This window comes from Antechinus flavipes, chromosome 4 (genome assembly GCF_016432865.1).
Source record: "Antechinus flavipes isolate AdamAnt ecotype Samford, QLD, Australia chromosome 4, AdamAnt_v2, whole genome shotgun sequence".
Taxonomy (NCBI): Eukaryota; Metazoa; Chordata; class Mammalia; order Dasyuromorphia; family Dasyuridae; genus Antechinus; species Antechinus flavipes.
In genome coordinates, this window is record NC_067401.1 from 147,882,822 (window position 1) to 147,907,853 (window position 25,032).

Genomic DNA, 25,032 nt, shown 5'->3' on the forward strand with positions numbered 1-25,032 from the left:
TACACTGTTCTCTGTGGGGGGGAAATTCACCTGGACATAGACTGAGGAGCCTGGGCTGGCCACCCCACCCCCCTCCTGAGTTTTACAGAGCTGGTCTTCCCTTCCCCTGCTGGGTGGGCCCATGGAGGAGGGCAGTGGAGAAGAGGGTCTGTTCTAGGCTGGTTGTACCGGTCAGGGTAGGGTGATTTCTGGAACCAATCATCTGCTTTGAGGGAAAAATGTCTTGACCAGGTCACTTAATAGAGACATCCAATTCTGCCTCCCACTCCTCTGGGACTTGTAGAAACACCGGGCTTTGGGACCTCGTAGGCCAAGGCCGTGTGTGAGGCTCCCGTCAAGGACGCAGCAGGGCCCCACTGCTCAGTCTCTCGGCAGACTGTGCCCCAGGCCACCCAGGGCCTTCACCACAAAGAGCCCACCAAGTACTCCCTTCTAGCCCCCCAAAATCCAGGTTGGGTTACTGGGTCTCACAGATGCCTGTCTGTCTTGCGGGGGGAAGCCCGCTCCTTGGAGCCACCACCGGCAGAAGTAACCCACTCAGTAGGCCTGAAAGGGAGTGGCTTCTCTGGCTGCCAACTGGGGCAGGACTCTAAGCTTCTTGGGGTTGGAAAGGGGTGCCCCACCCCCTCAGCAATATGGTAGCTGAGAGCACAAACCTTGACCTTGGGCTGCCTCAGCTTTGTCCCTGGCAAGTGCTCCAGAACGTTTCTGGAGAATGGCCAGAGCCTGGAGGGATTTGTTTGGGCAATGCAGAATTGTGAAGAGATTAAGTCATTTCAGCAGTCCCAGGAATGCCTCATGTTTTGATGTTTATCAACCTCTGAGAATTTAACGATAGATATGGTATCACTATTGCTTAAATCTTTGTGAATCTCTTGTGTTGTCTACTTTTTGTGTAGAGAAATAGCTTTCCCATTCCTGGCTTTACTTGTACACCAAGTTCTTTCCTACCTTCCCTTTTTTGGGAGGATATGAACCAAACTTAAGTTTAAAGTAATTTTTTGGGTTGGGAGAATAAAGAAGCAGTGTACAAGAAACAGCCTGACCCTTTTCTTTGGAGGCCAGACTGCCCCAGGATTAATGCAAGGATCCCCCGCATGGGTCCAAAGTTGAGAGGGGTTCCTAAACAGAGAATGAAAGAACACGTGTTCCCCCTAGTCCACAGGGCTCAGAAGTTGCTCAGTTATTCGTGGTATTGTCGATGTAAAGTGGCAGTAGATGAAGGGGAGAGATCTGGGAGTTTGGGCAAGAGACATCAGGGACATTCTAGGATTGGGTGGCTGCCCTTGCCGTCTCTAAGCTTGGGCTTTCCCCCCAACCCTTCTCTTTCCCTGAAGAGACTGCTGGGTCTGGGATCCAGATTCTCCCAAGCTCATGCTGGCCAACACCAGGCTGAAGCCTGCTTTCTCGTGCCATCTGCCTCTGATCCTTCCAGCGGGAAGTTTCCCTCTTGAGCCTCAGGTCTTAGAAGAGCAATAGCTCTGTGGTCTTCACCCATACACACACTTTTTAGATTTTCCTTCAGTAAAAAATTCTCCAGCATCCTCTCTACAAAGTTAACAGAATCTATAAATAGCAGCCCTTGGAAACAGAATCCTAAAAAGGGTCATCTCAGAGAGGCCAGTTGACCCGGGAGTAAGCCCTCAGTATTCAGGGGCCCTGCCCTCTGTTGAGCTACTCCTGGAGAAGAGGGCCGCCTTCAGACCTCCTCATCTAAGGCCTCTGAAGGTGAGGGAGAGCTCTTCCTAAAACAAAGGGCGACGGCCCACCACCCTGGTGGGCCTGGAGAGCTGTCCCACCTTCCACCACTCCAGCACGGCCTGAAGGCCCATGGGAGACCCCATTCCCAATGTCTGAATCCACCAAAACTTCAATTTCATACTTTATTTCCAATGGCTGGGAGGGTGGTTTTTTTTTTTGTTTGTTTCAGTATCTTTTTTAAAAAGAGAAAAATTTCACCTATTTCATCAAAAGCCCTTTTCTCATTGAGCCTGTGAGGGTTTGAAGAGGAGCCCTTGGCCCAGCCTCCTCCTCCACCCCACACCATGGCATAGACACCGGCCGCCGTGCCGGGGTCACCACCATCTCCAACCATCCGCGCCCCCCCAAGCCCCAGTATCTCTCTGTACAAAAGAATTTTTAAAATGGAAGCTAAGACAATAATATACATTGGAGACACACGCACACGCGCACACACATGCACACACACATCCTCACTGAAAACAGTGACTGAAAAACAGCTGCACTTGGAAAGCACCTGGGAATGCATCTTCACCCCCTCCTGGCTGGGAGGCTGCGGCCCTCTGCCCTGGTCCTCAGCTCCGGCCACCAGGGCGGCGCCCTCCTCCAGGTCGGGGCTTTCCCCAAGTAGCTGCCTGAGGCCTGGGAGGAGGGTGGAGCATCTGAAGGGGAAACAGAGGACAAAGCCAGGGGGGTGGAAAAGGAGTACCGGCCCGGCTGGCAATCTTAGGCTCCTGGCCAGCGCCCGAGCCCACGAAGGCCTAGCCCGGAGGCGCGTGAGGGCAGGCTCTCACCCGCACTCCTCACCCGCCCTCGCCGAGTACTTTGGGGAAGGGGTCCTGATTTGGGGGACGCTGCGTTGGTGCAGGACAAACCCCCAAGTCTTGGTTACTGCATTAGTGGTGGTCTCGAGTCTTCCACTGTACAGAGATTAGAATTTGTGAGAGTGGAGGGCCGTGGGCTGGGAGCAGCCCCAAGAAAGGGGCAAGAGGGAAAATTACAAAAGAGCACCACTGACCTTAATTCTGCTACATTCTCCAGCCCTAACCCTTCCACAAAACATAGGGAAGGAGCCTCTCAGGGCTACAGGCTCTCGCACTCCCGACACTCTTAATTTCTAACATTTAGAAAGAGGCAAAAGTCTCAACCTTCTGCCATTGCAAGGGGGATACTGAGACACCTCTAAGTTCTGGGAGGCAGGGAAACGTTGGGCAACCCACCCAGGGTTTAAATAGGTGGGGCCTTCACTGCCCAGGGCCAACCAGCTCTTCAGTTGCACTATAATGCTAATTTGATTTTAAAAAAATACAATACTTTTAGTGGAGTTAAGAGTCAGTTATTATCACCCCATCCTCCACCAGCTCAGAATCCCCTCTGGATTCCAAGTGTTTGCTAATTTAAAAAGGTGACAGTACGGGGACTGGTATTTAGGGTCCCTTATCTTAGGGACAGGGGTGGGGGGCCTTGGGAGAGGCCCGTTTCTTCTGGGTCTCTGCTTTCCCAGGGGCCTAGACTTCATTTCTCCCTTTCCTCTCAATTTCCCCATCTGATTTTTGTCTCAAAGATTTTAAAAAAGTTATTTCCTAAGTTTTAAAAAAGAGACATAAAGAGACTCTGCCACAGGGGCTCGGGACGGGGTTGGGGAACAGATTTGTTTCTGAAGCAGGGAAGGGAGGGGGATGGGTGAGGGTAGGGCTGCAAAATATTTTTTAAAAGTGCTTGGTAACTCAGCTCTGTTTTAAGTGTGTGTCTATACACAGATATACACACGGAGACCCTTCACACATCTGTCCTTGCACACGCACACACACATACACACACACACACTGTGCGTGTGTGTCTGTGAGCGTGCCCTGGAGGGGGCCACCCCCCACCCACCCACACAGTATTTAAAAAGTTCTAGGTGCTGCCTCCTGGCCCGGGGGTCATGACTGCAGAGGAGGGCGGGCACAGCTCGGGTGGCAGACGGGGCACTCGCTGTCCTCCGCACACAGCTCACACAGCACGGCATGTTGGCACTGGAGCACCACCCGATGCTGCTCCTGACACTTGAGACACTTTGCAGGGGACTGCATCTGGAATACCACCTGGAAGCAAAGAAGAGCCAGTGTTCACAGAGGACCCAGAGAAGCTGGCCTGCTCCCAGCCTCCCCAAGGAGTACTTTGTTCTGCTCCAATAGCCCCGGAGGCTTCGGGGTGTGCAAAGCGCTTAATTAAGGCGGCTTCCCTTTGGTCTCAAGGCCTCAACTGAGGGGTCAAGCTGGTCCCCATGCGATTCCTGCCAGCTTGGTCTGCAGGTCGGGTGCTCTGCCCCAGAACCAGTAACTTTGAGTAGGGGTCCTGGAATGGGGCTGGTGGAGAGCAGGCCTGAGCCCGCAAAGGACCCGACTGATAGGATCTGTTCCAAGCTCTGGGGACGAGTGCTCTCCCAGAACCGGAACCTCCCTCTCAGCCTCTCGGGGAAGAAAGATGCACTTTTCCGGAGCAGAACAGGCTAGAACAGGGCGGTGCTGAGGCGGAAGCAGCACCCCTCTGGCTCTGACAGTCCCCAGATGACCGTCTAAATGCCAACTCGGACAAAAAGGCAGTGGGAATAAAGGCTGGAGCTGGAGGCGAGAGGCACGGGTTCAAATCCTGCCTATGACCCTTACAGGAGGGTGACCTCGGGCATGGGATAGCCTCTCTCTGCTCAGTTTCTGTTTGCAGAATGAGGGTGATAATGCTCCACAGGTTGTGAGAAGCACTTTATAAGTCTGCGTGACCGGGAGTGACGTGTTACCCTGCCCTCCCTCCCTGACCGTGCTGGATCCCTCCTGGAGCCGCGCTGGGCCGGCGGAGTAGGGTCCCAGGCTGCTGGGGGCCCGCAGGACGGGCTGACAAAGCGAGGCCCCGCCCCGTCAGAGAGGCGCCCCGTCAGACAGGCGCTCCGCCAGCCGGGGCCCAAGGAGCCTGCCGCCAGCTCCCTCCGCCCCTCTGGCTTCTCCTGCCCCGCCCTACCTTTTCCACTCTCTCCAGGTTGGCCCTGAGCTGCTTCTGGAGGGAGTACAAGGTGGAGAGCGACAGGGCCTCCAGGTCGGAGAAGGAGCACAGGGCCTGGGGGTCCTGCCCGGAGTGCAGCCGCTCCAGCTCTTCCTGCAGCTTCTTCACCTGCACCTCCAGGGCGTCCCGCTGCTCCCGGGCCAGCTCGCACTCCAGGCCCGCGGCGCTAGCCCGCTCACTGGCCTCCTCCGCCTCCTTCTTCCAGGCGTCGCAGGCCTGCGGGGGGCAGCACAGAGCCCGGCCCAGTGGGCATCCCAGCCCAGGACGGGGCCCTCCCGCTGCACTGCTGGCTCCCCCTCATCTGTACGCCCGCAGAAGACGGGCGGCAGCGCCCCCGACCGGAGGGGGCTCTCGGGTGCCCCTGGGACCGAGGGGCGGGGCCTGCCCGTACCTGCTTGGCCTGCTTCCATGACTCCTCCCACTGCTTGATGGTTCCATTGGCCTCCTCCAGCTCCTGTCGCAGTCTGGCCAGCTCAGCAGCCCCTGGGCCGGACAGAAAGGCGGGCGAGGTGCCTGGGGAGAAGTTCCCAGAGGCAAAATGCTCCCAGATACTGCTGTTCATTCCATTTAAACCTGCTGTAGGAGGAGAGGGGGTCTTGAGGCAGCTCTCTCTTGCCAGCCCAACAGGGAGAGCCCTGAAGCACCGTGGGGGCCTTTGTCAGCAGCCAAGGGCACTGACTAACTCCCCACCACCTTACTGAACCCTGCTGGGATTCAGAAGGAAGACACAGTCCCTGTGTACAGGGGTCTCCCAGACTTAGGGGTGGTACCCATTCTATTCTCACAGGACCAACTGAAGTAAGAACAGGACTTCCTATTCTTGGGAAGATCTAAATCTGCTAGGGAAAATAATAACCCCACTTTTGGGTGGGGGAACTTCCTCAAGAGGAAATTCATAGCCACAATCCCCAATCTTAAGGTGTTCTGTCCAGTTTCAGGAGGCCACCAAAACCCCCATGTGAGAAGAAATCCCTCCCCGTGGCACACAGAAGGACTCTGCTCTCGCAGGAGATGCTAGACAAACACCCATTGCCGAGAGCAGAAAACACCTAATAGGGCACAGACTCCATGAGGGAAAGGACTGGATTTTAGTCTTTTTTGTCTCTCTCCCTTCAAGGGAGAACTTAACACCAGTATTATTGCTAGAAGAGAAAGGAATTCAGCATATTTTCACTATTACCAAACTTCCTTCCCAGTCTCACTCTATTCAAACCCCAAATTCTAGTGATTTCCCTCTATTTTCTACCCTTCTAATGACACGCTTGTGTGCTTGTATAAACCTGACTGCAAATGAGCCAGTAGATTCTGCTCAGATATAGAGAACTCATGTAGGCAAAGGTCAAACTATTGGGATCATTCTACAAATATGTTGTCTCTTTAGGACCCTTCTTTTGTCTGAGCTGCTCCAAGGGCCTGGAGCACAGGCTGCTTTGTGTCATTACTTGTCTTTCCAAGTGTGTCTTTCCATCTGGGCTCTAGTCCCCTAAGGGCAGACATTCTCTTTTTGTATCTCTAGTGCCTCGGCACATGGCCCTAGTTTGCCAATGCTGGGCTCTTTCAAAGCTTAGAATATGCTCTTTGGCTGACAGTGGAGGAGAATAATCTGTCAGCTAGTTGTGAGTGATCCTGAATATATATCTCCCTGTAGGAGGGAGGACAATTGGGCATACCCATATGCAAACTCATGTCTGGAGGGGAGGTGGATTTTGGTTTCATCAATATGGGTAGAACTCCTCCCAATGAACCTTTCTATAATTTATTAGATGATCTTCCAGAATTGCCATGGCTGAAAAGATGTATTATTTTGCAGCCTACCTAGCAATGAGACTTTCTACTCATAGGCAGATTAGTGCCTGGATAAAAGACATAAGGCTTTCAGTGGGCCAGACAGCAGAGTGCAAATAGTCTCATTCTGTCCTCATTACAGTCTTGATTATGCACCTTAAGGCTTGTCTTAAACTGGAAACCTGCAGAGGACAGGGCTGAGCAGAAAACTCTAGTGTTTATTATAGGCTTTCTGTAGGACACCCCTGAGAACTGTTCCTTATCCCCTCTTACCTAAAGATCCATGTGATGCTGATGTCCCCAGGAAAGTGTTTTCTGATTGGCTCAGGTGGCCCTGGGGCTGCTGGAGGAAGTGTGAGGAAAGGCTGACCGGAGGAGAGGGAGAGGCAGAATGAAAGGAAGCCGAGCTGCCCAGGGAGCCAGGGATGTTTACAGGGGCAGAGCTCTGTAACAAACTGCCACCTGTAAAAGAGGCCAAGGAAAGGGGAAAAGGGCAGGGGGAACACTGAGGAAAGGCAAAGAATCACCATATCCCACCCTGGGCCTGCTTGAAGCTGGAGAGCTTCCAGGAGGAGACAATGCCCACCCTCAGGGAGGTCTCAGTGTCTCTAAGGCATTTCTTCTAGGCAAAGAACAATGGAAGGAGAGCCTGAGAAAGGAGGGCCTATGGCGAAATGCTGTCCTCCCTCCCCCAGTTCTGAAAGACCAGGGCCCAGCAGAATGCACTGAAAGGTGAATTTAAGAGCTGGAAGGCAACCTATGGGGAGATGGGACAAACTTCCGGGGGCAGGCTTGGACACATCCCTGGAGAGGGGATATTTGGGGAGAACAGCCTGATGGAGAAGGGCACGTGCCCCATTGCCCGGTGGGGAGGCCCAGCCTGCTCTCCGATGGTCAGCACATGCTCAGTGGCCTGGTGCCAGCCAGCACTCCCCTTGCCCCTTGTAGAGATTTATTTCCCAAGTACCAATCATGATGCCACCTGGGTGAGGCACTGTGCTGCTGTCGAATGACTTTTCCAGGGCAGCTACTCCAAACTCATTCAGGTCCAAGTCATCAAGGGCAGACTCTGTTGGACAGAGTGACTCAGATTGCATGTGGCCCTCCTGCCATCTTTGGGCGCAGCCGTGCTTGACCTCGCCATCTCTGGTCCTGGCACTGACCGCTGAGTGGGACACTAGGGGTTCTTTACTGCCTGATCTTACCCATTATCGTGCTTCCCTTTGAGCTCCTGGAGGGCTGAGCCGGGAAATGCAAGGAGCTCAGCACGGAGAGTCTCCTAAGAGAAGCTGCCTACAAACCCGGGAGAAGCTGCACTGTCCGCTGCCTTGGACCACCATGAGCAAAGGGCTATTTAACCCTTACAAGCCCCATAGAGATGTGGAATATCAATATCGCCATTATTTCAATAATAATTTTCCTGTAATGCAGGAAAGAAAGCTAGCCCCGAGGTCAAGAAGGCCTGGATTCAATTGTTCCCTTTGGTCGTCCCTGCAACATGGCAAGGGGCAAATCACCTAATCTCTCCAAGACCCTAGTCACAGATGAATGTTGCTCTCTGTCAGCAGGGAGAATTCCCCTAGTGATGAAGTCCCAGATCTGGACCAACAGTAACAATGATGAGAATAAATACGACCGGCAGCTGGTTTGTCTGCGCTAAGGCCACGGTCAGGTCTCTGTCTTGGTCCGGGGTAAGGGGTAAGAACTAAGCTGTGGGTGCATCTCTTCCCAGAAGCCTGAGTGCCATCCAATCCAGCCCCCTCCCCCGCCATGGCCCTAGGAAAGAAGGCGTTACCTATGACCGACTCCACGGTGTCACTGGTAGGGTAGAAGGGCAAGGCGTTTGCATTCATGCCGGGGACACTGCTGGGGCCTGCGGGGCTGGGTGGGGTGGCTGCCAAGCTGGAAGTGATGCTAGAAGAGATGCTGGACGTCAGGGGGCTGCCCACTGGGAGGATACCCAGTATGTCCTGCAAGGAAAGAGAGGAAGTGAAGAGAAGCCTGAAGATAGAAAGTGCACACAGCTTGAAGATCTGGAGCTAGGGGAAAAGCAACTCCTTTGTCGTCTGGCCACTTTCAGGGTCCTAAACAGGCTCTTGTCTCCTCAAGATTGATGAGCATCAATTTGGAGGCTGCAAAGATCTTGACCCCTTGGATAATTCCAGTTGCCAATGGGTCAAGAGCAAAGTATGAAGCTAAGGGGTATGACCTCTCCTTCCCATTCTTTCATCTAAACTTGGGTTTTTAGGACGCATGACAGAAACTTCCATCTGCCCTTGACTCTGCTTCCTCATTTTTCATTCTCTACTATTGAGAAATATATCTGTCTGAAAGACAGGTGTTACCTGTTTGGGCTGCATCAGAGGCTGCTCCTGGCTCCTATGTTCCAAAGAATGGGGCTTTATTTTGGCCTTTTAGGAGGAAAAAAGCAATGGTGAAGACAAAGAGCCAAGACAATGACCACATATTCTAATATCCACTGACTTGCCATATGTTAGCCTGGTGATTTTGGGGAAATTACTTACCTCTAGGAGTCCCAGGTACCCTTAGTCTAAAATGAAGATAATACAAGGAAAGAGGGCAGCAGAGGGAGTAATAAACATCAGGTTATCTATATGTGGAAGGTTTTTGTTTGTTCTATTATTTATATATATAAATTGAATTGGGTTTTTATTGGTTGAAGTTAACATTAAACTGCTTATTTAAAAAATTAAGTGATCATAGTGTCTTCCCTATTGATCTCACAGGTTTTGAGAATCAAATGAGATCATGACTATCAAAATAGTCAGGGAATAGATGAGTTTGGGTAATACAAAGCATAGAGACTGAAAAGTTTGGGAGGAGATCTAGAAATAATCCAGTTTGGCAGGAGTCTAGATAACTTGAAACACAGTAATATCAGCTAGATTCAAACTAAATTTTGAAGCGCCCTCAATGTTAGGATATGGCATTTGTTTTTTATTTGATAGGCAATGAGGAACAATGGAGAGTTTTTGAGAAGTGACATGGCACAGTTAAAACCTGCGAGGCAGGAATCTGGCATGTTAAGTCATGGAAGAGACTGAAAGCAAAAAGGCCCGCCAGGAAGCCACTGGAACAGATGGAACCAAGCTAACATGGCAGCTTCAAGGCTGGAACAAAGACCTTACCCTTTATCAGGCTCCTCCTGGACATGCCTCTATATAATTTTATACTCTATGATTTGTTTTTTTGATCTTTCTCTTTCCCACGTTTGGAAAACACCTTATCTTTCTTCTCCCTAATTCCTCCTTCCATCCCCAAATATATGTGCTTCCTGAAATCTTACCCATTCTTCAAGACCCAACTCAAGAGTCACCACCTTCTTGTAACTTTCCCTACTTCCTCCAGCTGGAATTGGTTTTCCCCTTATTTGCTCTCACATTGACCTGATTCTATTTTTGAATTTATGTGTCTCTTACCTTCCTCTACTAGATCCTCAACTCCTCAAGGAAAGAGATGCTACCTTATTTACATATTTGTCTTTGTGTCCGGCATAGGACATGGCACACAGAGGTGCTTCAATGGTTATGAAATGTATGCTGGATTTATACAGATCTGAAGCATGCACACTCAGTTTTAAACAACTTGGGTTTCCAGCCACCATCCTCTGCATAAGAGATAGCAGTTCTCTGGATAACTATCAGGCATTGTCCTTTTGTCCATGATCCTTACCTGGCATTTGAAGCTTTTCAGATATTCAGCTCCCACTTGGTCCTCCCTCTCAAAGCCAGGTGCCTTCTTGTAACTGCCAGGCGCTGGGCTTGCCTCCCCAGGGAAGCTGATGCCTTCTAGGCTTTGTGGCTTTCGGATAGTGCCCGGGGGAGAGCCACAGAGGTTAGATGGACTACCCAGACTGCTGTTCCTACAAAGAATCTACAGGGAGAAGAAGAGAAGGGTAAGGAACAGGCCACATGGACATGACTATAACTCTAAAGCAAAAGGTGGAGGAAGTCAGATGGGTTTTCAAGGTGGGAAGGATGGAGAGATTCTTCCTTTGCCCAGAACAGTCCCTTCTAACCCCAAGATAGCGTGTTTTTGTTTTGATGAGATGGTTTGTTCTACTCCATCTGAGTCCTGACACAAAGCCTATTCAAGATAGAAGCTGGAAGAGGAGATGGTCATCTAAGATACATGCAAGGCCTGTGATGTGGAGGAGAGGAGGCAGACTCAGGTGCAGTGAAATGAACTGTCAAAACAAAAACACACTGGTTTGGAGTTGGGGGTGGGGGGACTGCCGATACCATTTGTTCAGTTTATATCACAGCTGCCTCCATCTTTCCTCCCCTCCCTCCAAGCTCATCGAGGGAAGTTAAAATTCTAATTCCACTTTTCAATTGTTATTAGATACTAGTATCCCTTCCAATCTCCCTGTCCCCATTCTCCCTACTCCTCAAGCCATGGCACATACGTTACTAAGGTCTGGGGCATGAGGGCTGGAGGGGCTCACGGGCACCGAGTCCCCTGCTGCTGATGGCATGTACATCACGGGGCCAGCCTGTGTAGGACTGGGAACAGCTGAAGAAGACTGAAAGTCATCACCAAGGGGGGGTTCTGTAAGAGATGTGAGGGATACAAGTGTTACCCAGGCCTCCCTACTCACACAGAGGCTCTCTGCAGAGGGATGAGGCAATCTCCATCCCAGCCCTTGAGTCATACATCTCAATCTGTGACCAGGAGGCTACATCTCTCCCCAGTCCTAACACCTATGGGTGAGGGCGGGGGAGGAGAGAAGGGCTAGCCACTGGGCCATGACATTTCCCCTTCCTCTATGCCATGTTGTTGGCTCCAACAGGAAGACCGCCTGGGAGAAGCCTCCAAAGGAGCAGGGGGACACATTGCTCAGTGGCTTTGCTCTCCTTGGAGAGAAGATCCCACCCTGACCTCCCCTGGCTAACAGGCCAGGGTTCTTTGTCTGCTGGGTTTACATGACCCTTGTCCAGCTTGGGCTAGCTAAGTCTGAGCATGCAGAAGCCTAGAGGCTCCCAGCAGCCCTAAGCCAACCCAAGCAGAGCCTGCAGGGTCCATTCCCCTGGCTGCAGGATCTATAGTGAAAGGAAGAGGGGGCAGGGAAGGAGGAGCAAGAAACAGTTGGCATAGCATACGTTCAACATGGGCAAAGGCGCAGAAAGGACCTCGGGGACAACTGCCCGACTGCTGCATGTCGTTACATTTGGTAGACTTGTAGATCTAGAGAAAGCCAAATGAAAACGGAGTTAGGACTCTGGGAAGGAGGGGGATGGGGAGAAGGGGGGTGTGAGAGAGAGAGGAAGGAGGGGAGTTGGAGAGGGGGAGAGACAGAGACAGAGAGACACAAAGAGAGACAGAGAGAAGGAGGGGGTGGGGAGAAGAGGGGGCTGTGAGAGAGAGAAAAGTAGGGAGGGAGGAGGAGAGAGAGAGAAAGAGAAACAGAGACAGAGGGAGAAACAAAGAAACAGAGAGAGAAAGAGAGGGAGGGAGAGAAAGGGGGGAGGGAGGGAAAGAGAAAGGGAGATAGAAAGAGGGGGGGAGAGAAGGAAAAAGGCTGGGCAAGGGTGTGACAAGGGAGAGATGGACCTCACATTCTGTCTACTCTGGTCTCCCAGACAATCAGGCCAGGGGTCAAACCCCTGTGGCAAGCCTTGTCTCACTAGGCTTGAGCACCGCTATCTTTTTCTCTTCTCATCCTCAGCCCTTCTGTCTCTTCTGCACTTCCTAAAGGCTTCTTCTGCCGTGTCTAATTCCATTTCTAACAAATACAGCTTAAGACCCACAGAGCAGTCCACATTATCTCCACTGCCTGAAATGCTCTACTCAGGACAGCATGCCTGAGGAGAGAGGATGGGGTTCCCCCAGATTGGTCCAAAAGACTGACTCCTGAACTCCTCTTGTGTATCTGGTTGCCGAAAGGTCGCTAACTTGACAATTCCCAAAGGCTGACTCTGGCTCAGTCATTCTGATGGAACAATCTCTTCTGAAATAGGAAGCAAAATCATCACACTTCATGGTTAGAAAGGACCTTAGAAGTAAGAGTCCAATTAGAACCTGTAAGCATTCATGACAAGGGTCATGGAGTCCTTCTGTCATGGATCTTTTGTCACAGGCAACTCTCCAGCCTGCAGAGCAGGATGCACTTTTAGACAGCACTGATTACTTAGGATACTTCATTATAATAGATTTCAGTCTGTCTATTGTTACTTCCGTCTATTGTTACTAACTTGTCCCAAGCAAAATACGTTTTCTCTATTCCTTTAAATATCTAAAGGTGTTACTACGCTTCACTTCTTTCTTCTCAAGGTTAAATGTCTACCTCACATACACTCCCCCACACACACCCTACCCCATTCCTTTAATTACCTTACAAGATCTCCAGATCCCAGTAATGGTAATTTCTAAATCTCTTCAACAACCTGGTTACTTTCCCTTGACAACTTTTCTATGTCTTTTCTAAACATGTCACCCAAAATTCAAAACAATATCCTATTTCCCCCTCCTTTTAAATATCTCTGTGGGATCCAGATCTATTAATGATATTGCTGAATCAAAAGATATGCATGGTTTTATAGCCCTTTGAGCAAACCTTCATATTGTTCTTCTGAATGCTTAATTAGCATTCACAACTCTACCAACAATCCAAGTTCCCAGTGTTCCCACATCTCCTATAACATTTCTCATTTTCCTTATCTGTCATGTTAGCCAATCTGATAGATATGAGGTGGTACTACAGAGTGAAAACAATATCCCAGATACTATGGAAATACTATGAGGACCCATAATGCTGAGCTGGATATAATTCCTTCATATATGAAGCCTAAAACTGCAATGACTTTTCTGGCTACCATGTTGGTTCTCACATCAAGCTTCTGAGACAGTGAATTCCAAAGGTCTTTTCATATGAACTTTTGTCTGCCAAGGCTTTCCCCATATTTGAGCTCCAATTAAGGCTTTACATTTATTCCTATTAAGTTGTATCTAATCAAATTCAGTCATGATTTCAGTCACATTCTTTTTAACAATCCCAATTCTGTCACCCAAAGCATCAACTACTATCATTCTCATCTTTTTTGAAAGGCAAATTTCTTATTTCATATTTCCACCTTCATATTCATATTTCCACCTTCTCTGGTGAAAGAGAATGGAGTCTAGGAAGGAGCATTGTGGTTTTCCACAGCTTTTCTTAGGAAACCACTCATCCCATCCATTCAACAGCTTGTTAGGGCTTGGGGCTCAATGAATTTAGTATCCAACTTAGTGGAGACTATCCAGTCCACTTCTATCCAGCTTGTACAAGAGAAAAATCATTTTGTTCACACAGGTCAAGTGAATGATTGAAATTAATTTAGCCAGTCTTCTGATTAGTACAGAAAATTCTTCTGAATAATTCAAGACTGAGACAAATCATGGAAACATCTCCCCAATCTTTAACCCAAATCATGTATTTCCTTTTATGTCAAAATACCCTTCTCTTTGAGATGTGTGATCTTTCACTGCCTAATTTATGATGGTTTAGAATTTTTATTTCATTCTCTAAAGGTCCTTTAGTTACCTGCTTACCTGAGTCAGTATGTCAGTCTTAAAATGTAAGTTCCCTAGGGGGCAGGAGCAGTATTTGTCTCTCTGTATGGTACCCAGCCCCATGCTGTGCAACCATCAAAAGCTCAATAAAGGTTTTGGGATATGAATAGTGATGATCATGAAAACCAGGAGTTTTATGTCTTTAAATTAGAGAAAAATATAGCCCAAGAAGGACATTTTATGGCATCCAAAACCAAATACTTCTCCCCACCAAAGTATCCTGGCTTTGAGATCCCACAGAACCCTCCCTAAAACCAGCAAGGAAGGTCCTAGGAGGGAGAAAGGGAGGGAGATGTGCTGCCCTCGTACCTCCGGGTGGAACTGTTGCTCCGTTCGAGTATGACAGTATTGGCAGGCATCTCCATTTTCACATTTGCCAGGGTCGCCCCACTCATCCCCGTGTTTCACACTTGGGCAAGGGGAGGACCTGGGCCAACGAGAAGGAGACAGAGGGGACAAATGAGCCTCTCTTGGGGGGGATGTACGTGAGTATGCACGAACATGTGCCCATGTAAGGAGTGGTAACAGAGAGGAAAGGGTGTGATAATCTAGGAAATTCACCCATAATTTGGCCCCCTTTGCCCCACTTTAAAAGGAATCATGCAAAGGAACAGGGGTTCACAGGCCCACAGAAAAAAAATATGTGTTTACATGAGAACTACCTTTTTGCTTTTATTGTCAGTGGAAAAGTCTGTTATTGTTATCATATGTTTAATAAATTTAAGATGCTGAAAAATTATAAAAGGCTTTTGAGAAAACTACTCCCCTAGGGAGCTAATGAGCAAGTTAGTAGAGTAAAGCTGGGGAAAGAAGCAATTAGTCATCTAAGTTGGGGGAAAATGGGTCCAACAATGAGGCTCAGGGTACAAAGGATCAAGGAATTAAAGGGAGGGAGTGAGGAAGGTGACCCATTAGGGATAAAGCAGTAAAACAAATCATATGAGCAGGCTCCAGAGGCCATTCTGCTATGAGGGGAGCTGAGCCAAGATCAATGAGTTTTACCCCAGATTATTACAGCTGACTAGTGAGTAAATATCCTTTAGGATGAACTGGCCCAGGCAGAGGGAAACACACTAGACATGAGATATGACTTCCAGGACAGATGGTTACTTCATGCTTAGTACAACTTGGCTTGATGTTAAGAAATGGAATCTGTGTGGTCACACAGAGAAATAACTTCTTCAATAAACGTTCCTCAGTTCAGGAGAATTGGAGGAATAGGAACAAGACCTCAGTGCTCTGTAAACTGTGCTGGCCAAGACAATCTGTGGTCACATCGTATTTAGTGTGTTACCCTGTCACACTACATGACTGTTACCCGGTTCATTTAAAAAACCCATCTCTGGCATGGCTAAGCTAAAGGGAAAAAAGAGTTTGTCCACATTTAGGGTCAGGATAACTATGGGGAGATCAGAAAGAAGGGAGACTCAAGTTGATATAAAGGTGGAATTCCAGATAGGGAGAGCAGATAAAGTTGCTTTTATAGATTCTTTCCCATCTGGGGTTTTTCTTTACAGTGGGCTTAAAATCAAACAATAAGAAAATAAGCTTTTGAAAATTAAATTTAAAAAAACCACAGAACTATTCATTTTTGGATAAGCACGATAACATTATCACTGAGAAAGATGGTGTTAAATGCAAAGAGATAGGAAATGTTCTCCAGGCTAGTTGCATCCTGGGCCTAAGAAAGCAGAATAGCTTAGAAGAGACAGTAAAGAAAGATGACAGAGGAGCTCAGCAATCCCCTTATAGCACAGACAGGGACGATCCTTCCACTTCTTTCTCCTGCAGCTGGGCCACTTCCTTCAGGGCAGTGTATATTCTATAGGAAAGGCCCCCTGCCCTACCACCGCTTTACCCAGGAATCTCCTGCCTTCTGCATCCAAGCCCAGCCTTCACCTCTTGGGGAGAGCTAGCATGTGGTCTGCCTCGCTCTGGCCACTGAAAGTTCCTCCCACTCAGGCATCCCTGTCCGGGGGAGCCTTTCCCAATCTTCATTGCTCCTGCTTCAGATCCCTGCTGGTCTGCCCTCAGCTTGGTGCTCCCCAAGGCCCCCCCCTCCCCCCACAGAGGAGACAGCAGCAGTCTCGGCAGCTCAGCTTAGCCAACCCCTGCTGGGTTTCTCCCTAGATGGTGAGACCTGTATTTATGTTTCCTGGGGCTCCGCCGTCTGTCTTTGCTGTTATGGTAGTACGGGCAGGCGTATCCCTGGCGACAGAGCCGAGGAGGCTTCTTGCACTGCTCAGTCTTGTAATTCCCTAAGACATAGGTTGTGTCTGCAAAGGAACAGAGGGCGGGGCTCAGTCAACCATGGGGACCGGGTCAAGAGTCTCACACTAGCAGCTGCAGTGGAAAGGGTGGGAGAGCCCCCTCAGAGGCGCCTAGTGCAGTGTCCAAGCGCTCGGGCACCGCAGTCCCTACTCCCTGAGATTGCTGTGAGAAGCGCAGACCCCTGGGCAAATCTCTCACTGTCTCTGAAGCCGTGCCCCCTGTGGGGGAACCTGCCTGGGAGGAGTGTAGAGCTTAAAGAAGGAGACAAGACACAAGGAAACACACAGGAGAAACATGTAAAAGACTGTCACTTGTGTGGACAGAGCTGGACGTGTGTTTGTCTGAATGCCCATCCACACACCGGGCGATCCAAGAAACCACCAGCGCGGATGAGACCAGCCAGGGTCCCCGCGGTGCGCTCCAAGTAACAGTGGGAAGGGGGATGCCCTGGCAGAGAGAGGAGGGGGAGACGCTCCGGATGGGGAGACGGCCTGTGTGGAGACACAGATGCGGCTGTGGACGGGTCTGCATGCACTGGGAGGGAAGGCCACGGAGGACGGGGCTCGGCTCTCCGGCCCTTACCTTGCCACCGCGGCTCCTCGCTGAGGATTTTCTCTATCATGGCGTGGCTTGCGGCCACCGCTGACTGACCCTCAATGCTGCCCTCAGATGCAGTCTGACCATTCTGTAAGGCCTCCATAGCCTGGAGCTCCCTTGGAAGAGAACACAGAGAAGACATGGGAGGAGTGTTGAGCATGAGATGTTGCAAAAACAGATGAGAACATGGTCCCCACAGGGGGACGCCTGATGAGTGACCGCGTCTACCCCCTGCTTCTCCCTCTCCCATCCCGTGGTCTCCTCTGCAGGAAGACCCCCAGCTTCTTCAGCACTCCTTTCCTGCCCACCTCTGCTCGCTCAATTCAGCTCAGCCCTGTGCCTGGCCCACCTGATGTCATAGACAGGAGAACGGAGGTCATGGGGCCCGTGAGCAAAGGCGCAGTGCAGGCCATTTTTAGTACAATTTCCTTTAGAATCAGTCTCGTGGATGCAGATTCCAGTTTTGTAGTAGCGTAGGTGGTACCGCCGCTCAGTGTCCCCTGTGGTTCTATGCAGGAACGGGCACCTGAAAACAAAGGAGAGCATGTCGCCTGCTTCTACCAGACTGTGCCCTAGTCTACCAGATCCCTGCTCTTAAACTGTCCAAGTGTCCCAGTGATCCAGAGAGAATAAATCATTTTTTTCCCGTATGATTCCACAGTAGAATGTTGAAGAAATTAGACTTATCCTTAGTACTTCCTCAGCCCAGGATTCTTTTTCACAAATCAACCTGTTGCTTTTCCACTCCTTTGCTTGGTGCTCAGGCTTGCTTCCTGAGTTTTGTAAAATAATTGAAAATCAAAAAATAGAAAGGGAGCACAACTAAGTTCAATCTGATTCATGGTTTCCATTTGGCTGTTCTGTTTTTTTCACACTACTGTCTAAATTAGTCTCAGTCTCAGAATATGAGTTTCCTGAGGGCAGAGGCAATATGACTCTCTTTTCTGATCCCCAGCTTCTTGCCACATATCATCAAATATACAATAAATGCTTTGGGATAATGATGATAATGAAAACTAGGATAATCTTGGTGCCTTTTAGCCTGCTCAGCAAGTCCCACTATCCTGGCCTAGGGGATGGGAGAAGAGCAAAGTCAAAGCAAGAGCCCTGTGAAGCAATCTGTACGGTTGGTACTCTTCCTAGCAGGAAAGAGCAGCAACAGTCGAATGATCTTGGAAATGTTGCTCTTCGGCCTGCTATCCCAAGGGTCTCTGGTCAGTTTTGGGAACATCTGAACACAATTTCTGTTAGAATGTGGCTCCTCTATAAGCCATTCCCAAAGTGGAAAAGGATACTTACTCATCTCCTTCTGGACATAGGCCTGTGGTCTCATCATACTTGGTGCAGTAGATATCAGGGCTATAGTTGAAGGTACCGTCTCGGCGGCGGATGGACCTACGGCGACGCTGGTTAACAAAGTGCCAGTGGAAGCAGGTATAGGGCCGGTGCTGGGTACATTTGTGTTGCACAAAGAGCGGGCACTGTTCTGTTCGAAACTCCTTTAAGTACCTGAAGAGAGGGCACACAAAAGGTGGAGGAGGTGGAAAGTATTTGGGGGATGGAGACCCATAGGCTTCAGCCTCTTATGTTCTCTTTGTCCCCAAATTAAGCTCTACTTTACATTTAAGAATCAAATATCAAACTCCTGGAAGTTTTCAATCTCTGGCTTCAGCCATGCTGGGATACAAGAAAGTCAGAGATCCATGTTCAAACCTCTGTCTTGGACATCTTGCCAGAATTCCAAGGTCCTGAGACTGGAGGGACACAGAATATATCCTCTCCTTGAGTCAAAGAGAATAATAAATTATATTATTGTTATAATTAAACAATTAAAGATTTTGCCAAGTGCTTTACACATAGTATCTCATTTGATACTCACAACAACCCTTTAAGGTAAGTGCATTCTCCCCCATTTTATAGCTGAAGAAATAGGGTGAGAAAGAAATTAAATGACTTGTCCAGGATCACACAACTTATAATTATCTGAGGCAAGGTTGGACCTTCTCACCAAGGCTTTCTCCACTTGCTGTTCCGGCAACTATGAGCTAGCTTTCCCAGCAGCAGATTCAGACCAGCCAGACTGATTTTAACTAGGCCAATGTCCTGACTGTCAATATTCCCTGCCATGAAACAGGGAAGGAGTAATTTAAAGCTGCTAATGTCCCACCAAAGAGATTGATCTTAGGGTCCAGAAGGATGTTAGAATTACAAAAGAGCCTCGAGCCAGGAGCTCAGGCTGAGCTCAGGTGCCTCAAACTCTAGGCCTGATATCTGAGTAATTCCACAGAATGAAGGAGGTAGACTTTTACCTGATTTCCCTGCACATGAATGGAGAAACAGGATGAGCTGCTTGGTCTCATTAGTATTTCAAAGTATAATTTATGAGCATGCTGTGACAATGCCTGAATGTGGTCCTTTCCCTGTCTTTCTGGGATGTTTAACCACTCCCAAACTCTGCCTATTCCAAAGGCTCCTAACCCCTGCCCCATTTTCAGTCCTAGCATCAAATGTAAGGACCCCATGGCAGAGGAAAGATGCTTAGATCTGCTCTTGACTTTTCCAGACAAATGAGAACAGACAGTCAAAGGCTTCTGAAAGGGAAACCGTTTCTGGTCTCCAGAAAGACTAGGAGGAGCCATGACCACAGAGTATGTGCTCTTCCTTTGGACTACTAAGTGCTGTTAATAACAGGCTTGCCTGGCAGGACTCCCTGAAGAGATATAAAAGATAGGTGATTATCCAGGTAAGTGACCTGTAGGAGAAAAGTTTCACATCTGACTGCTTTGTTAACTTCCCTCTTGGACAGGGAGGGTGCTCTCCTTGCTGGCATCAATCAATCTCGTGTAACTATATAGGTACTTGGATATTGCCAACATTCTCCACCAGCCTTTTATTTTTAAGCCTTCTCCCACTTTTTATTTGGACACCTGCCCCACTTACTGCTGCCCCTGAGTTAGGGAATATCGGCTTGTTCTTGTCTTAATTCCTCACCCTAGTGATATGATTACTCTTTTGATGTCATCCTCTCAACAGTCTCTCTCAAGCACACTTAGTCCCACAGAGAAGGGGAATACCTAGTTGTTTATGGGTGATGTTTTAACTTTGCTGACAGTATATCCAGCAAATGTGAGTCCACATCAGGGCCTTACATCGTAAGCTCCTTGAGGGAACAGCTTCCTAGAGGGCTGTGGGATTCTCTTAGCACATATGGTTATATGTAGCACAGTGGTCATAGCATGATAAAAGCTCTTAATAACAATGACAGCCAAAAGCTTTTGGTTTCCCCTCTTCTTACTGGGCCTTATAGAGCACTAGACTCATGAAAGCTCCCGGGGGGAAAGGGGAGGAGAGAGAGGAGGGGGCAGATTGACAGAGCATTGAGTCTTATCTGGAGAACTTAGAAATTGCACAGTCTAACCCTTTACCTTATGGAGAAGTCCTATAGCTAGCTAAGGAAAGCTGGGACTAGATTCCTTCCACTGTGTTCTCCATACCACTGTCTCTTCTCTTAGAAGTTTTGTGGAAAAAAGACCTTCAGGAAAAATGAAAGTCTACTTCAGAAGAAGATGTGGAACACAACAACCTAGATTTTTCTGTTTTGATTATCTTGGGGACTCACAAAGAAGCTAGAAATGAGCCCTTGATGGAGACTCTGGACCCAGCTTGAGGATATGACCCATGTGGCAAGACCACACCAGCTTTGAGATTTGGAACTTTTCATAAAATCATGTAAAATCAGAATTGGAAGGAACGCTAGAGGTTATCTGGTCCAATCAGAACCTGAAGCATGAATCCACAACTAAATACTGCCAACAAATAACCATTCATCCTCTGGTTGAAAAACTTCACGGAGATGGAATTCATCTCCTGGAAAAGGCCATTTCATTTTCACCTAATTATTAGGAAGTTCCTTATATTCAGTCTATATATGCTTCTCTTAGGTCTGTCTTCTGTAGCCAGAGTAAGTCTAATCAGTCTTCTAGGTGCCAATTTTTTTCCACACTAGTCTCCTTTAGGCAAAAAAATCCTCAATTTATATAATCAATACTCAGGACACTTCAAGAACCTAATTAACCTGACTGCCTTGGTCTGGATCAATTCTAGCTCATTAATTTCCTTCTAAAAACATGTTGCATGATTGCTTACTAGAAAGTATTTTTAAAATTTCTTACACCCTGTAAATACCAAGAGGAAGGTATGGGCCAAATTTTGTAAATGAAAATTAAATGCCATGGTTAGAGGCAAAAACTAGTTTCAGAAATAGCTATTCCTGGCCTTAAATAATCTCATTTTTAAAAGAAACTACATGCAACTCCAAACTACTTTCTAGAATCAAACATTTTCCCTATATTCTCTTGTATTTGTTGTAGCTATAAGGAATATTACAGTCCACTGAGTTCAATCTCCTCATTTTACAATTGAGGAAATTGAGGCAGAGAAGAGAAATGATTTGTCTGAGATGTTTCCTGGCATGTTTATTCCCATGCTGTGTACTCCATTAAATTATACTTCCATAGGGCAGGGATCCATATGCAGGAATTGGCCCCTGATACAATATAGTTAGAATTATATATATCTGAAATAGTAGAACAAAGTTCAATTTAAGATATATTTATTAAGTGCTTACTATGCATGAGGTGGGAAGCAGCTCAGTGCAGTTGACTGCCTGAGTCAAAAGACCTGACAAGTCACTTAAATCCATCACAACTCTTAAAGTCCATTTGTTCATCTGCATCAATTGAGAAAGTTTCCATACTGGGAGTTCTCCACCCAGGTGGATCATTGGTTCTGAACTGAATATGGATAGGCCACTGCAGTTAGTAATTCTTGTACTGGTAGAGCAATGAAACCATTGGCAAAACTATTCCACTCCCAGGCTCTTATATGCTGAAGTTATTACTGCAGACCCTAATCCCTAATCCTACTCTCTTTCTCATCACACCTTCATGTTATCTACCTGATTCTCTTTCTTTACCTTTCATCTCCCTCTCTTTTTCCATTTCATCATCTACTTCCTTCCTCCACATCCCTGAACCCTCTTTAATAAGGTATTCTTACATCACTTGTGCTTTTATCCATCTATTAGTTTCACTCTTGTGCCCCCCAGCTCTGGGTCACCAATTCAATCTGCCTTCTCATCTCTTACTCTGGAGCTGACGAGCTATCCTGGAAGGAATAACAACTTCATGCTGAGACCACTATATATTCATGCCACTGAACCTCAATTGGACCCCAGCCTTTTTATAACAATTTGTATATTAGTTTGAGGTTGATTCCTTGTTACACAGAAGTTACTCCCAAACTTCTCTTGCCTCCATGTTGTAGATAACTTGATATCCTCATTTATTTAAGATAATCCTAAACTCCTTTTCATTTCCTCTCATCCACATGTCAAAACATTTGTTCTCCTAGATCTCATCCTTTCCTCTAAACTTTTTTTTTTAAATAATAGCTTCTTATTTTTCAAAGTGCATGCAAAGACAGTTGTCAACATTCACCCTTGCAAAACCTTGTGTTCCAAATTTTTCTCCCTCCTTCCTCCCTCCCCCTCTCCTAGACAGAAAGAAATTCAATATAAGTTAAACATGTGCAATTCTTCTAAACATATTTCCACAATTATCATGCTGCACAAGAAAAATCAGATCAAAGGGAGGAAAATGATTAAGAAAAAAACAAACAAACAAGTAAATAACGACAAAAAAGGTGAAAATACTATGCTTTGATCCATATTCAGTCTCCATAGTTCTCTCTCTGGATACAGATGACTCTTTTCATATCTCATTATTGAAGAGAGCCAAGTCAGTCACAGTTGATCATAGCATAATCTTCTTGTTGCTGGTTACAATGTTCTCTCAGTTCTACTCGCTTCACTTAGCATCAGTTTACCTTTCCCTTAAACTTGAGCATGAAAAGGCCTACCTTCTTGTTGAGATTAGCACCTCCAGTTGTACCCAGGATCCCATCCTCTCCTCTTTCATCCTCTGGGATGTTATTCCATCAATAATTCTCTGTCCTACCTCTTCCATCTTCAGTCTATCCTTCTCTTACTACTTACTCTGTACTTATAAAAACAATCAGGTCTGCCCAACCCTCTTACTCTCTCTAGTTATCATTCTAAATCTTTTCTCAATACTAATGAATTTCTACTTATTTAAATTCACAAAATTATTTTTTAACTCTAAGGCTGGTGTTCAGTCTACCTCTGAAATTAATCTGGAAAAACCTTTCATATGTTACATAACAGTTCAAGCTGGATCTGAATAGATGTCTCCTCTATAGCATCCTGACTCATAACCATATCCTATGTAAAAAATATAAACTCCTTGAGGACAGGGACTCTTGGTTTACTTTCCTACTTCAGGTTCCTAGCATAGTGTTGAACAAATACTAGGGGGGACTGAAATGAAGTGAATCTCTTAACTGCTGTATTCAATGGCTTTTTCACAATCTTTTGTCTCCCTTTCCTTTCGGCAGCTTTCCACTGATGCTCAGTCTTCCTACATCCTTCTCTCCTATTTTCTAGATCCTGTTCTTTTCAGGTTCTCCTAGCTATCCAAGCACTCCTTCTCAGCCACCAATTCTCTGTAATCATTCTATTCTATATACTCTTTCTCCTGAACTGCCATTCTCCATTATCAAATGTTTATTGGACACCTCCTACTTGTTTGCATCTCATAATCAAAAATTCCAAAACACAACTGATGTGTTTTCTAAGTCTTCTTTACACCAAACTTTTCTATTTCTCTTACAACTGGCATATTGCTCACTGCTTTGGGGAAGAGAAATGTTAAGGGAGGAAGAAGGAAAAAAAAATGTGGAACACAAAAATCTTATAAAAAATGAATGCTATCTCCAAAATATATAGAGAACTGATTCTAATTTATAAGAAATCAAGCCATTCTCCACTTGATAAATGGTCAAAGGAACAATGGTCAAATGAACAGACAATTCTCAGATGAAGAGATTGAAACTATTTCTAGCCATATGAAAAGATGCTCCATCTTTCTATCACTATCTTTCAAGAAAGAATTCCAACCAAACTGGACTAATGATCCCCGAATTCAACACTCCTTATCCTCTCTCTAGATATCAGGATGTTTTCCAGAGCTATAATATGCTTCTTCTTCATATGTCTCTCAAGAATCTTGTCTTCTAAAAAAAAGAAAAAAAAAAGAATCTTGTCTTCTAAAGTTCAGCTCAGCTACCACCTCCACATCGAACCTTTCTTTTATTTCCTCCACATTTATTTGGTGTTTTTCCCCTTCCTCAAATTACTCGGTATTATTGTTTACATAAACCTCCTGTTACCCCAAGAGCAGGAACTGTTTTCTCCTTTTATCCCTAGAGTCTAGCAGAGTATCTTACACATAACATGGTGAAGTGAATGTTAGTTGAATTGAATTGGGATACTCGAGAGAATCCTTGTCTCTTCCAGACCAAAAATTAAAATATTGTCTAATCTATTATACCTTTAGTCAGAGGACAGAAAACCCTAAACTTTCACTTAAAACTACAAATAACCCTTTAACTAACAACTATAACTAGGAACAAAATTGCTTGGATTTCTTTCTCTCCTTTCCCTAATAATCTTGGGCAAGTGTATGGGGGCAGGGGAGTAGAAAAGAAGCATTCTCTTCTCACCTTTCCCCATTCCCAGTCACTGTCCCCCCCACCAATAAAAAAGCAGGCTGGGTGGCTCATGATCATTTAGTCTGGATCATCAATTTCTCTATCTACCAGAATCAGCTGTTTATTTTAAGGAATTCTCTACTGGGAAATGCTGAAATCCACTTTAAAAACCAGAGCTTTTCAGGAACTGCAGCAAAATTTTAGATTGGGTCTCAACAAGAGATATTAATCATTCAAAAAATTTTTCCTGTTCCAAAGGTCTTAAATCCCTGAGCCTAAGAAACTATAGATGATATCCATTTGCCAATTCAAATAACTACTCCAAATAATCCTATAAGTCCTAAAAAGACCTAGAAACCATCTTTTGAAAGCAGTTTTTCCTTTCTCATCCCCAAGTTC

At 46.9% G+C, this 25,032-nt stretch overlaps 1 protein-coding gene across 3 annotated transcripts in view; it reads right to left on the reverse strand.

Annotated features, from left to right (window-relative positions):
• Positions 1-1,869: 1,869 nt before the first annotated feature.
• The window catches only part of UNK (unk zinc finger), a 37,589-nt gene continuing 14,426 nt past the window's right edge, over positions 1,870-25,032 (reverse strand). The window contains exons 2-16 of one of the 3 annotated variants that reach the window (XM_051995066.1): positions 18,304-18,513; positions 17,354-17,530; positions 16,990-17,120; positions 16,277-16,412; positions 14,446-14,563; positions 11,688-11,772; positions 10,994-11,136; positions 10,258-10,458; positions 8,910-8,975; positions 8,360-8,534; positions 7,532-7,633; positions 6,838-7,026; positions 5,171-5,352; positions 4,738-4,995; positions 1,870-3,827 (exon numbers count right to left, since the gene is read on the reverse strand). In XM_051995066.1, the coding sequence (XP_051851026.1) occupies positions 3,666-3,827; positions 4,738-4,995; positions 5,171-5,352; positions 6,838-7,026; positions 7,532-7,633; positions 8,360-8,534; positions 8,910-8,975; positions 10,258-10,458; positions 10,994-11,136; positions 11,688-11,772; positions 14,446-14,563; positions 16,277-16,412; positions 16,990-17,120; positions 17,354-17,530; positions 18,304-18,513 (2,335 nt within the window). In that variant the 3' untranslated portion in view covers positions 1,870-3,665. Of the gene's footprint in view, positions 3,828-4,737; positions 4,996-5,170; positions 5,356-6,837; positions 7,027-7,531; positions 7,634-8,359; positions 8,535-8,909; positions 8,976-10,257; positions 10,459-10,993; positions 11,137-11,687; positions 11,773-14,445; positions 14,564-16,276; positions 16,413-16,989; positions 17,121-17,353; positions 17,531-18,303; positions 18,514-25,032 lie in introns of all 3 variants that reach the window. The other 2 variants (XM_051995064.1, XM_051995065.1) reach the window with 2 other exon arrangements.